This window comes from Podarcis raffonei, chromosome 10 (assembly GCF_027172205.1).
Source record: "Podarcis raffonei isolate rPodRaf1 chromosome 10, rPodRaf1.pri, whole genome shotgun sequence".
Lineage (NCBI taxonomy): Eukaryota > Metazoa > Chordata > Lepidosauria > Squamata > Lacertidae > Podarcis > Podarcis raffonei.
In genome coordinates, this window is record NC_070611.1 from 54,001,131 (window position 1) to 54,015,303 (window position 14,173).

Here is a 14,173-nt window from a genome sequence, read left to right on the forward strand (position 1 = left end):
CAGCAGTGAGGTGCATGAAAGAATAATTGGCCATGCCTTTTGTTTTGCTCTGGGTATAAACAGGGAGTTTTGGAGAAACTGGAGGCTGAGCTGGAGGAGGCTAACAAGAATCTGCAGGCACTGAGGCAGAACTTTCTGGAACTCACTGAACTGAAACATCTCCTGAAGAAAACTCAGGACTTCTTTGAGGTGAGGTGATTTTCAAATACACTGTTGGCTTCTCGGAACATTCTACTGGTTGGAAGAAACCTCTTAATTATTTGTTTGAAGCCCTGTGGGAAACCTTGAGCCTGTGGGCAGAATGTGGCCCACCAAGCCTCTCTCTGTGGCCCTCAGAACTCTCCCTAGCCACACACCCTTCCTAGTCACGCCCTCCTTGAATGTTTTTGCCTTGCTGGGATGCATCCTTGAACTCTGAAAATGCTTCTTGCTTGCTTGAGTGGAGGACAGAGAGAGTTGGGTGTATGCCACACTTAAATCCATTAAACCCCTCCATTTTTGCCTATGTCTCTGGCCACCATTGACATTTGGCCCCCGGAAGGCTGCTCAGTCAGGAATGTGGCCCTCAGATGGCTAAATATAGTAGATGTGATAAGTGCCCAAACAGAATTTTCCTGGCCACGTTATGAACTTGGGATGAAAGAACGCTAGCTCTCCATTTCAATGGTCCTGATTATTCCGCTGCTTACCCTTTCCTAGTCAGTCAGTTGCCCTGCTCAGCTGGTGCCCTCTTGCTTGGGCTCAGAAATTGCCTGCAGGAACTAAGGAATTCTGGGACTTGCAGCTCTTGAGAAAATACATCACATACGGCAGCATAATCTCTATAATCTCTCAAACTCCAAAGTCTAGTTTTAATTGTCCTTTAAAAAATGCCTATGTGCTATAGTTTGATGAAGGTAAGGTAAAGGGAAAGGGACCCCTGACCATTAGATCCTGTCGTGGCCGACTCTGGGGTTGTGGCACTCATCTCGCTATATTGGCCGAGGGAGCCGGCGTACAGCTTCCAGGTCATGTGGCCAGCATGACTAAGCCGCTTCTGGCGAACCAGAGCAGCGCACAGAAACGCCGTTTACCTTCCCGCCGGAGCGGTACCTATTTATCTACTTGCACTTTGACGTGCTTTCGAACAGCTAGGTTGGCAGGAGCAGGGACCAAGCAACAGGAGCTCACCTGGTCACGGGGATTTGAACCGCCAACCTTCTGATCAGCAAGTCCTAGGCTCTGTGGTTTAACCCACAGTGCCACCCACGTCCCTCTTTGATGAGGGTACAGAGGCTTATGAAGACAGAAGTGCCTGGCGTGCTCTGGTCCATGGGCTCACAAAGAGTCGGACACGACTAAACGACTAAACAACAAACAGAGGCTTATATATTTAGAGATCCCCAGCCTGGCTGATACCTCACAGAACTACAGTTCCCAGGAAAGAACAAATGTCTGCTTAACTAGGTGATGCTGAACTCCAACTCCCACCATCCCTTGCCATTGGCTGGGGCTGATGGGAGTTGGAGTTCAGCAATATCTGGAGGACCACAGGTTCCCTACCTCTACTCTGATAGTTGCCATTTTGGTGCCAGGTTCAGACACATTTTAAATGATATTTTAATTGGAACTGCCTTTCTGCCCACCTTAGCCTAATGTTTTTAGCCTTTCTTAAAAAAAACAACAACTTTAGATTTGAAAAACCAAAATATTGTTTGTGGTTGGGTTGCGACGTCTGAATAGTTTTGTTCACATTTTTTGTACCTTACCCTGGAATCTCATGTTGAAGTGAGGTTCATAAATATTTTAAATAATGATATATACATACATAAATCTTTCTGTTCCGTGAACTTTCAAATTAGACCTGTAGGATAAATTTAATTCCTGATTTCAGACGGAAACTAATTTGCCTGATGATTTCTTCAATGAAGACACCTCGGGGCTGTTGGAGTTAAGAAGCACACCTGCAGCCGTTGCTGCAAAACTGGGGTTAGTATCATTTGTGCTGATTTATGTTCTCATAGAAAGCTCAATATGTGGAACTAAGTGAGAGAGTCAGGAAATCAGTCAGGAGGAGAGTCAGTGACACAGAGGAAAGGCACATGGTGGATCTACACACGGGGCGGGGGGGAACATTATAAATAAGTCAGAAATTAAATTGTTATGGCAGAAGAAAAAAACCCTATGTAAAAACGCTATAGAAAGGTTTTGTGTTCTCTGGTGCCATCCGGTGTTGCATGTTTATAACGCATTCAAATCACTTTTTTTACTAATGTAGCTGAGTTCCACAGTTTGAGGGAATATAGGCTGGGAAAGGCACGTTTACAGTGGAACCTCTATTTGTGACCATAATCTGTTCTGGAGGTCCATCCGGAGGTTGAAACGGGTCGCTGGGAGAGGCGCCGTTGTGTGCAGGCGCAGGCGGCGATTCCCCGCTTCTGCGCATGTGCGAACGGCAATTGCCACCCCTGCGCATACACAAACGGCGGCACACCTGCCAATTACTTCCAGGTTTGTCGTGATCGCGACTTGGAATGACTGTAAGAAGAGGTGGTGGTAAGTAGAGGTTCAACTGTATTCTGTAGCAATAGACTTTAGTTCAACACAACTCTGGACACTTCATCAGTTGAAGAGTCTAGAATATTTCAACTGATCAACCTGATCTAGTTGAATGGCTAGTACCTTGAGGAGGATTTTTCTTTGATATTCCTAGCCCTACATTAGTTGCAGAGGTGGAGCTTTGTTGCTAAATTGCAAACCTACCTTGTGTTTTATATGTAGGGAGTAAATTGGGGAAGTATATTTAATCCTGAAGTCCCACGTTATGTGGGAAACTACCAAAGAAATGGCTGGCTGCCTGAATTTAAGAAGCACGGGGCTTGACTCACTCTCTAGCCAAAAGAGCCCCCAGCAGCGTTTAAAAATACAAGTTTATGCAGGGTTTGTGAAGCATGGGAAATATAGGTTATTAGACCTTTAAATACCCCATTTTTGACACTTACAACATGCCCCTGCATTGCACCTCCATCTCTACCCCTTTTTCCGTGAATAGACTACATACTTGAGTAAGTTTAAATACAGTGGTACCTCAGGTTACATATGCTTCAGGTTACATACGCTTCAGGATACAGACTCCGCTAACCCAGAAATAGTGCTTCAGGTTAAGAACTTTGCTTCAGGATGAGAACAGAAATCGTGCTTCGGCGGTGCGGCGGCAGCAGGAGGCCCCATTAGCTAAAGTGGTGCTTCAGGTTAAGAACAGTTTCAGGTTAAGAACGGACCTCCGGAACGAATTAAGTACTTAACCTGAGGTACCACTGTACTTTACTTACATAATTGGAGGTCTCATTCATGCGTCAGCCAACGCTGCAACACAGGCAATAACTTCACGAGTACAAAACACAAATATGTGTAGTGCTTCGTGTGGAGAGGGTTGACTCGTGACATATCCCTTCTGTTTGTGTGACACGCAGATTCATAGCTGGCGTGATCAAAAGGGAAAGAATGGTGCCTTTTGAGCGTCTGCTGTGGAGAGCCTGCCGAGGAAATATCTATCTGAAGTTCAGCGAAATGGACACACCCCTGGAGGATCCTATCACTGTAGGTGAAGACGGTTTAAAAAACAAAACAACCAAATTTTTTTTTGTCACTTCTGCCGTTGTGTTTGGTATGCGCAGCGCCATTAAATTGCAAGCGTAGTATTTCGACGGCTGCGACTATTTTAAAATTCCTCTTGGGTTGCATTTATTTTCTCCAGAAAGAAGAGATGAAAAAGAATGTGTTCATTATCTTCTATCAAGGGGAGCAACTCAGACAGAAAATCAAGAAGATTTGTGAAGGGTAAGGGGAAATGTGCTGTTGAGAAAGGAGTGCTGGCTGTAACAGAGGTGTTTTTTCCATTGTGATAAACAAGAGATTGGGACAGAACTAAGCATCCTGTGCGGAGTGGCATTTCCCTCCCCCATCCACCCCCACCCCCGTATTCCACATACAGAAACCAACTGGAGCAACAGCTGAATCTTACTTTAGCACTGGGGATGTGGGACAGCACCCTCCACCACACCTGAGGACAGCAAGATACTTAGTGGGGTGCGTTGCAGGCTGAGCAGCACATACAGCTTTTCCTTTTAAAATCTTATTTTTAAAAAAGTCTGTTTGCTGCTCAAATGATGAGATATAAACATGTTGTTCACATTAAATATGTGTAAGACGGCCTTGGTCCAGTATATCTGAAGGAGCGTCTCCTCCCCCATCGTTCTGCCCAGACACTGAGGTCCAGTTCCGAGGGCCTTCTGGCAGTTTCCTCACTGCGAGAGGCCAAGTTACAGGGAACCAGGCAGAGGGACTTCTCTGTAGTGGCACCCGCCCTGTAGAACGCCCTCCCATCAGATGTCAAAGCAATAAACAACTACCTGACATTCAGAAGACATCTGAAGGCAGCCCTGTTCAGGGAAGTTTTTAATATGTGACATTTTAGTGTATTTTTCATCTTTGTTGGAAGCTGCCCAGAGTGGCTGGGGAAACCCAGCCAGATGGGCGGGGTACAAATAATAAATTATTATTATTATTATTATTATTATTATTCCAACACCTCCCTGCCTCACTCTGCCTAATGATAGGGCCGGTTGTGACTAAATAGGTTCATCTCTCAAACCTGAGCATGAGGCAACCAGTCCGCTTTGCAAAACTGTACCTCCTGCCTTTATCCCTCATCATAAGGTCACCTACCTCATTTGTCTAATGGTAGGGCTGGCCAAGACTAAGGCCCTGCGCATACTCTGCTTTTTTAAACACATTTCTTCCCCCAAAGAATCCCGAGAACTGTAATTTTTAAGGAGTTGTAGCTCTGTGAGGTGCAAACTACAGTTCCCAGGATTCTTTGGGGTGTTGTGTGTATGTTTTAAATGGGCTTTAAATGTATGGTGTGTCCTCGGCCTTAATAAGCCCATCTTATCATTCCCTGAGTGGTAGGAAACCAATCCACAAGGCACCATCCTACTTCCTAGCTCTAGCAGTCATTTTCTTTTTTTTTCTTTTTTTAAAAATAATTTTTTATTGAAGAAATTTTAACATAATCAAACATTCAAATTACATTTTACAATTTCCATTAAACCCCCCTCAACTTCTAGCAGTCATTTTCAATAATTTCTGACTCAACTTCAGGAAGAACTTGATGGTGCTACGAGCTGTTCGGCAGCACTGGGTCGGAAGGTGGTTGACTCTCCTTCACTGGAGGTTTTTACCGTATTTTTCGCTCCATAAGACACACTTTTTTCCTCCAAAAAAGTAAGGAGAAATGTCTGTGTGTCTTATGGAGCAAATGTGTGGTCGATCACTGGTTCCCTTTCCGGCCCCGGCCTCCATTGTTGAATGTTCTGCACATGGAGGCCGTTTATTTCCCCAGCGACATGTGACTGGCTGATTGGATTATCTGTCTGGAAACTGTAGAAACGGCTCCCTTTCCTTTCCTAAAGAAGCTGCAGAACAGTGAGTTGAACCCCATAAAAACAGGATTTTTTCCCTTTGCAAAGTAAGCTCAACAACTTTGAGCTGATCCCCCCAAAAACAGGGTTTCCCTCCTTTCCTCCTCTAAAAACTAGGTGTGTCTTATGGTCAGGTGCGTCTTATGCAGCGAAAAATACGGTAAGCAGAGGTTGGGTGGCCCATCTGTCAAGGAGTCATTAACTGTGATTCCTGCATTGCTGGGGTTGGGAGTTGATGACCCTTCCAGCAGCACAATTCTATGATTCTGTAGGTCAGAATCATGCCCAAACTGAGTGTGTGCTGCTGTAGTCTATTGGAGATTCTGGCACATTGTTTTTGACAAGATGCAAGTACAAATAGCTAATAGGCATCTGAGACAGCAGTACAACTCCAGCAGTGCAAGAGCTTGCGCCTCTTGTTTTTACTGCAAGTTGTTTTTAATTAGTGTCATTGCTCTGCCAGTTTCATGCATGGCAAATCCACATGCAGATCTATCCAAAAATATAAAGTGGAATAAAAAATAGTGGGTGGTACCTGCATCCTCCTCTTTTTAACTTGGAGGCGCTTGGATGATGCTGAACGCTTCAGCAGATCTATCCGCCTGAGAGGGGCTCCCCAGCGAATTCTCCTTGAGTTTTCTTCAGATCGCATGTGCCATTAGGGTAAAAGTGACATTCTGTATGAAAAAGGGCTGTTAGAAGATCAAAGCCAAGTTACTGTGATCGTGTGGGAAAAGTACCAAATCTGTGGGCTGCAGTAAAGAGGAATAATCTTTCAGGCACGATTTAAAAGTCTAATTTAAAGATGGGTTCAGAACTCAGAAGCATATGAAACGGAAATAATAATGAAAAAGGGCTAGGAGGCTTGAGGTTTTCTTTTCTTTTTTTAGAATATTTTGTTGGAGATCCCATTTCAGAGCTGAAATTGGAGCAAAGATTAATTATTCTTGCGTAGCGCTTTCTGCCTAAAATCAAGGAGCAAAGTATTATTGACTTTGCCGTGTACTCTGGTTCATGCATATGCAAGGACTGTCTTGTAATCAGATGGTAGCTTGGCAAACAATAGCCAGTCCGTGCATTATTGGAGAAAAAGATGTGGTACTTCAGGCAAGCTTATTATGGCCACTGTGTACTCGTGATTAAGGGATGGGGCTGAAATTTGATTAGATTTGCTTTTTAATGCGAGCCTGCCTGACACGCACTTTAGAAACAGCACACGAATCGAAATGTAGCTATCCTTTGAAATTTATGCTTTTCCAAATTTTGCCGCACAGTTCGCCAGCCAGAAAAAGAATTGTGTGAAAAGGTGTGTGTGTGTTAGGAGAAAGTGTGCATCAGTGAAAATAGCAAAATCATTTGATTTAGGGGAAATTGCTTGCAAAAAAATTATATATTAAGCAAAATGGCATAGACAATGGGGAGAGATGTGCACCAAAACTCTTGCAAAAAAATTTCAGGACTTAAAAAAAGAAACCCACAAACTGATGTGGAAATGAGGTGACCCAAACTTCAGATGCGGGAAGGGGAATGTGAAACTAAATGAAAATTAGATTGACAGATTTGTTCATGCCTATTCATGCTTAAAACGCCTGGTCATGCTGTACCATTGAAATAATACTATTTTGTGGACGAAGGAACTTGGAGCATAATAATGTGTTACAGAGAACATGAAGCAGCCACTGAAAACTATGCCACCCTGTGTGACCCAAGCCTTTGTTGTTTGGAATGGAAAGCACCTTTGATGTAGTTCTGCATGGAATGAACCTACAGAGAGAAGCCTGTTCCCCAGGGTTCCATTACAGTGGTACCTCGGGTTACAGGCGCTTCAGGTTACAGACTCTGCTAACCGAGAAATAGTACCTCGGGTTAAGAACTTTGCTTGAAGTTGAGAACAGAAATTGGGCGGCAGTGGCATGGCGGCAGCAGGAGGCCCCATTAGCTAAAGTGGTGCTTCAGGTTAAGAACAGTTTCAGGTTAAGAATGGACCTCCGGAACGAATTAAGTTCTTAACCCGAGGTACCACTGTACACTGCAAAGGCTTCCCTTTCCTGACAAGGGTCTGTTTGACTTCCTAGTGGTTCCGTTAAGTGCTAGGCAGGCAGCAACTGTTTGAGAGGGACATAAATGCCCCTTGTCTCACTAAGGCAAAGGTTTACATACCCTCCAACATTTCTCTGATGAAAATAGAGACTTTCTATTCTTATTCTTATTCTTATACTCCACCCATCTGACTGGGTTGCCCCAACCACTCTGGGCAGCTTCCAACATATATAAAAACATAATAAAACATTAAACATTTTTTAAAAACTTTCTTATGCAGGTCTGCCTTCAGATGTCTTCTAAAAGGTGGTATCGTTAATTATCCCCTTGGCTCGGTGGTTGCATAACTGCATACCCTCCAACATTTCTCCAGTGAAAATAGGGACATCCTAAGGAAAAACAGGACATTCTGGGATCAAATCATAAACTGCGATGGCTTCTGTAAATCTGGGACTTTCCCTGGAAAATAGGGACACTTGGAGGGTCTGGGTTTAGGTCACATTCACATGATACCACTTTAAACAGTCTTAACTTTCCCCATCGTATTCTGGGAGCTGTAGCTTGTTAAGGGTGCTGAGCGGCTTAACAATCAGAATCTCATCCCAAGGAACTGTGGGAATTGTAACTCTGGGAGGAGAATAAGGACCTCCTAACAGCTCTCAGGACCCTTAACAAACTACAGCTCCCAGAATACTTTGAGGTAAGGTATGATGCTATCACAGTGCTTTAAATGAATGTGGCCTAAGTCCCTGACCCTGAGTGCACCAAGAATTATGCTTACTTGTTGGGCCACTAGCAGTCCAAGCACGGCCAAGTGAGTCAGTCACTCTTGTTTTCACCAAAGTCACCACAGAAGAATTGCTGTGATTACTAAGCAGCTTGACAGTGGCCCCTGTTGGCTTATCATTATTATCATAATTACTATTTATCTCCTGCCCATCTGGCTGGGTTTCCCCAGCCACTCTGGGTGGCTTACAGCACATTAAAAATGGTAAAACATTAGACATTAAAAATTTCCTGACATCTGGTGGGAGGGCGTTCCACAGGGCAGGCGCCACCACCAAGAAGGCCCTCTGCCTGGTTCCCTGTAATCTCACTTCTTGCAGTGAGGGAACTGCCAGAAGGCCTTGTTTTCAGTATGTGACGAACACGGTTGTACAATGATTGTCACTGGCTTGTTTGCTTCGACTTGTTCCCCCCCTAGGTTCCGTGCCACGGTGTACCCTTGCCCCGAGTCGGCTGGAGAACGCCGAGAGATGGCTGCTGGTGTGAACACAAGGATTGAGGATCTAAACACAGTAGGTCGCCTTGGGCCTCGTTCCTGTGACGTAGTGGTAGGCCAGGCCTGGCTAGGGTTCTTCATGTATGTATGTCCTCTGTTCTCAGGTGATCACCCAAACCGAGTCCCATCGGCAGGGGCTGCTGAAGGAGGCGTCAGTGAACCTGTGGAGTTGGGGGATCAAGGCAAAGAAAATGAAGGCCATCTACCACGTCCTGAATTTGTGCAACATCGACGTCACCCAGCAGTGCGTCATTGCTGAGATCTGGTTCCCCGTGGTGGACGCAGGTGGCATAAAAAGGGCTCTGCATAAGGGAATGGTAAGGGGCTGGGCCTGGAATTCTTTAGCTGATTTCCAGAGGGTCCTCACTAGCGTGCTCTGGGGGAATGGCTGAGGGATACAGCAAAAGATCGCTTTTCCGGCAAAAGATCCTATGTTCCATGCCTAGAATCTCCAGGTAGGTCTGATGAAGACCCTGGAGAGATGCCGTCAGCCAGCACAGACAAAGCGAGGTGGACCATGGTCAGTATAAGGCAGGCTCCTTTGCATCTAATTAAGTCATTTACAAGGACCACTTGGAAATTGTCAAGGGTCTTTTTGGACCACTTAATGATGAGTAGACCAGGGCGATATCTGGTTTTCAGCATCATGATATATCGCCGGCTAAGCATCACGATAAACCGATATATATCACAACGTGTGACATAAAGATGGAGCTATGTAGAGGCATTGGCTGGCTCTATGTGGTTTCCCCCACATTGTGATTTCTGCATAGCGTGCACACATCATGATTCACGATAGATAGCCAGGTCAAAAATTATGAACCTGATATGGCAATATGGGCTTCAGATCGGTTTGGGATGATATATCGCACAGCCTTAAGATGACATAGGACATAGCCACTGTGGCAAGCAAATTCATTAATAGTCCTCCATGAATTTGCTGGATCCTCTTTTAAAGTCTCCCACGCGTGAAATAGGACAGGGATAGACCTGCGCCGAACATTAATGTTTCAGTTTTGGGGAAGGCGGCATCCATATGTACCACAGGCATGGCAGGTACACGCAGTGTGTTAGGAGGGGGACCCAATCTCACTTCCCTACAACATGCAGCCTCTAAGGCAGTCTTCATCAAGCAGGTGTTTCAGATTACACAGGTGTGCCCACTGTTTCGGATGGAACTGGTAGTCCCAAATATCTGGAGGGCACCAGGTTGGCGAAGACTGCCCTGAGCTCATCTGAACCAGCCCATGATTGCTGTATATTTTGCAGGTAGTATTCCATGGCACAAAAGTCTTTATATGAAGTGGGAGAGAGCGGGGGAAGGGTTGTTTGAGAAGAAGAAAACAGCTGTTGTCAGCTTCACAATAGCTAATTTTGGAAACATCGGAAAACAAATGTCCCTGATGCTGGGGAAATGAAGCTCAAAATGGAATAATCTGCAGTATTTGCTGACAGTAGCCATTTCCGTTTTCTGGTTTGTGTGGTTTGTTTATTTATTTATTTCTTGCTCGTTCCATTTTAGTGCTGTCTGACCTTCACTCTGCTGCATAAGCTTTTATTTTTAATATATAAACTAGTGTTTGGGCCCAGTTGATGGATGTAGAGATCTTTGAGGTGGCATCTGAGATACTAGGGCGAAAGTGGGGGACAGTGTCCTAAAGGATTCTGTCCTCATTTGTTCATTTAAATATTTTGCATTTTATTTTGTTGTTGTGTCTAGCTATATTACCCACTTTTTACCTTCTGGATAAAATGAGTTTGGGACCCTGCAGAAATACTTTAAATACATAACTCTTCTGAGCAATGTTGCCCCCCCCCCCGTAATCCTAGGTCACATCAACGCTACAGATCAGCCTTGTGGGTTTCCTGTACAAAGAACCCTGGAAAGTGAAGTTTAGCCAAAGCACTTGTGATGTGTGTCACAAACACATTGACATTCTGCTGAAGGGTTCGATTCCCTTGGCAGCTATTAAAAAACTCTTTGAAAATGCTTGCGGCAGGAGGGGACGTTTTAAAGCTCACAATGGAAAATTCTGGTTTCGGCTCTACAGCACCATCTGGTGTCACAGTGTTAGAATGCATTTATAATGTTTTATTTTTACTAATGTAGCTGAGTCCTGGATTAGCTTTGCTGTAGGTATTTTATGTCGTAGATATTTATCCAATTTTTGTTGCAGATGTTTATACATTTGTTTCATAAAATTTATACTGGACTTGATTGTTAAAAAAAAAAAAAAACCAAACCACCACAACCCGTCAAAGTAATAAATGAGAAAACAGTAAAATTATAAATGAGAAAACAGTAAAATTATCCATAAAAAGATCTAACAACATTAATTTAAAACACTCAAAAAATTTAAATCAACAATAAACTGTAAACAGATTAAAACACACATCAGCTTTCTAAATATCTAGGTAGGCTTGTCTAAACGGAAATGTTTTTAGCAGGTACCCAAAAGAGTTGAGTGAAGGCTACTGCGCGGAATCAATAGGCAGGGAGTTCCAAAGTCTAGGTGCTCCCACACTGAAAAACAACAACACCTGAGTTCTTACAAATGCAGGACAGATATTATGTCTAGCAGTGCCAGTTCCGCAGATTGAAGTGGTTGAGTGAGCATAGATGGGAGCAGCGAAATCTCACAGGTAGGACCCTAATCGCCATCAATCTGATTGCAGGAACGCAGCGGCTCTACAATCAACCCAATACTGACTGCGATACAGACCAAGATGTCTCCTCCTACCTTTAACAGGACCAATAAGTTCACTTTGGGTTTTCAGACTATTGTAGATGCCTATGGCGTGGGTAATTACAGGGAACTTAATCCAGGTAAACGGACTCTGTTCTATTTTTTGCTGTAGCTTGGTGGGGTTTTTTTTAGGATTCAAGATTTAAAATGAAATGCAAGGTGCTCTTATTCCTCTGTCGGTTCCTATTACTTCAACTTAAACCAGGGCTGCTTGCCTGAAATGCAGCGACATTTGGGTTTCTGTAGATTGAATGGGTTTTTTTTTCAGAAGGAGGGGGGAGGAGCAACATGGATATGTTCTGTTTATTGCAAGCCTTTATTGTAAGGGGGTGAACAAAAAGCGCTGTCAGCAGGGCAAATGTTTCTTTACAGGACATTCAATGCAATCACCAGTATCAGGTTTTCAGAACAGAATCTTACCAATCATCAATTATAATGAATTTTTGGTAATGAAAATGCCCATCCTCCTGCTTGCCCAAAACGAGGCTTCACTGTGATGTATAACAGTGCCACCTGGTGATTCCAATTAGTTCTCACGGGCTAATTTACTTTATTTGCTGGAACCAGCACTCAATGAAACCCACAAGCTATGCTGCCTCTCTAATTTTAGGCAAATCCTGCACCCACCTGTAACCTTTGAGACTGTTTTAAAAAAAAGGTGTCAGGCCACTCTGTAATTCAATCACCAAATGCATTTGGCTTTTTCTCGCTGGCATATGGTGAGATTGGCATTACCTCCAGGGAGCCTGGGAAACAGATTTCCCAGTGCCACCAAATGGGGCTCCCCATCCTGGGAAATGGGAGTTCCCGGTGCTCCTTGGCTCAACAACCCCCTTGCTTTCAAGGAATGACCTTAACGCCTTTCTCTGTCCCACAGCCCCCTACATTTTAATCACCTTCCCGTTTCTGTTTGCGGTGATGTTTGGCGATTGTGGCCACGGGACTGTCATGCTGGCCTTTGCTCTCTGGATGGTCAGCAACGAGAAGGCCCTCTTAGCCCAGAAAACTGACAATGAGGTGAGTGGCCTCAGGCAGAACTGTATGCTGGCGGCAGCCTTCAAAGGTTTCGCTCCAGGGACAGAGAAATAATTTATTTCCAAACCAGTAATTTGAAGCGGGGATTGGGAAAGGAGGGTGTCAATAAGTTCTTCCAAATGGCTCTTCATATACTGTAGGGATAAAGGTAAAGGGACCCCTGACTATTAGGTCCAATCGTGGCCGACTCTGGGGTTGCGGCACTCATCTCGCTTTATTGGCCGAGGGAGCCGGCGTACAGCTTCCGGGTCATGTGGCCAGCATGACTAAGCCGCACGGAAACGCTGTTTACCTTCCCGCTGGAGCGGTACCTATTTATCTACTTGCACTTGATGTGCTTTCAAACTGCTAGGTTGGCAGGAGCAGGGACCGAGCAACGGGAGCTCACCCTGTCACGGGGATTTGAACCGCCAACCTTCTGATCGGCAAGTCCAAGGCTCTGTGGTTTAACCCACAGTGACACCTGCGTCCCACACTGTAGGGATAGGGAATCATTTTCACCCCCCAGGGCCACATGCCCTTCTGGGCAATCTTATGGGGGCCAGGAGTGGGCGGAGCAACAAATGCAAATTTTACACAGCAGGCCAGTTTCTACACGCAAGGACACTCTTCCCTCCTCCCTCCAGGCAAGCAAGAAGATTACCAGAGTTCAAGGACACTTTCCAACCAGGCTAAAACACCAGGGGGGCGGAGCTGGGCTAGTGATGGGAAGAGTTTAGGGGGCCAGAAAGTGAGCCCTAGAGGGCCACATTTAATATGAGGCTTGCCAGCCCTTGTATGCTGCTCCTGATATTCTCTTCGCCCTGTGCAGATCTGGAACACCTTTTTCAGTGGCCGCTACCTGATCCTCCTCATGAGCATCTTCTCCATCTACACCGGCTTCATCTACAATGATTGCTTCTCCAAGTCGTTCAATATATTTGGGTCTTCCTGGTCTGTCCGCCCCATGTACAGCCGCGGGAACTGGACGTAAGTGGCGAGCTGGGTCCTTGTGAGCCAACCTAGATACTACCCTAAAGTGTGATGACCGCAGAAAACGGCAGCCAATAATAATAATAATTTATTATTTATACCCCACCCATCTGGCTGGGATTCCCCAGCTACTCTGGGTGGCTTTCAACAGAATATTAAAATACAATAATCTATTAAACATTAAAAGCTTCCCTAAACAGGGCAGCTTTCAGATGTCTTCTAAAAGTCTGGTGGGAGGGCGTTCCACAGGGTGGGTGCCACTACCAAGAAGGCCCTCTGCCTGGTTCCCTGTAACTTGGCTTCTCATAGCAAGGGAACTCCCAGAAGGCCCTCGGTGCTAGACCTCAGTGTCCGGGCAGAATGATGGTGGTGGAGACGCTCCTTCAGGTATACTGGACCGAGGCCATTTAGGGCTTTAAAGGTCAGCACCAACACTTTGAATTGTGCTTGGAAACGTACTGGGAGCCAGTGTAGGTCTTTCAAGACCAGTGTTATGTGGTCTCGGTGGCTGCTCCCAGACACCAGTCTAACTGCCGCATTCTGGATTGTAGTTTCCGGGTCACCTTCAAAGGTAGCCCCACATAGAGCGCATTGCAAATGTACTGTTGTTGTGTCTCCCCCGCCCTTCCACAATG

The 14,173-nt window shown here is 45.1% G+C and overlaps 1 protein-coding gene across 4 annotated transcripts in view; it reads left to right on the forward strand.

Moving 5' to 3' along the window:
- ATP6V0A4 (ATPase H+ transporting V0 subunit a4) overlaps positions 1 to 14,173 on the forward strand; it is a 37,790-nt gene that overhangs the window by 8,744 nt on the left and 14,873 nt on the right. For all 4 annotated transcript variants that reach the window (XM_053407014.1, XM_053407015.1, XM_053407012.1 and 1 more), the window contains exons 5-13: positions 64 to 189; positions 1,874 to 1,968; positions 3,453 to 3,579; positions 3,737 to 3,819; positions 8,707 to 8,800; positions 8,889 to 9,101; positions 11,461 to 11,611; positions 12,409 to 12,548; positions 13,378 to 13,535. In XM_053407014.1, the coding sequence (XP_053262989.1) occupies positions 64 to 189; positions 1,874 to 1,968; positions 3,453 to 3,579; positions 3,737 to 3,819; positions 8,707 to 8,800; positions 8,889 to 9,101; positions 11,461 to 11,611; positions 12,409 to 12,548; positions 13,378 to 13,535 (1,187 nt within the window). The remainder of the gene's footprint in view (positions 1 to 63; positions 190 to 1,873; positions 1,969 to 3,452; positions 3,580 to 3,736; positions 3,820 to 8,706; positions 8,801 to 8,888; positions 9,102 to 11,460; positions 11,612 to 12,408; positions 12,549 to 13,377; positions 13,536 to 14,173) is intronic.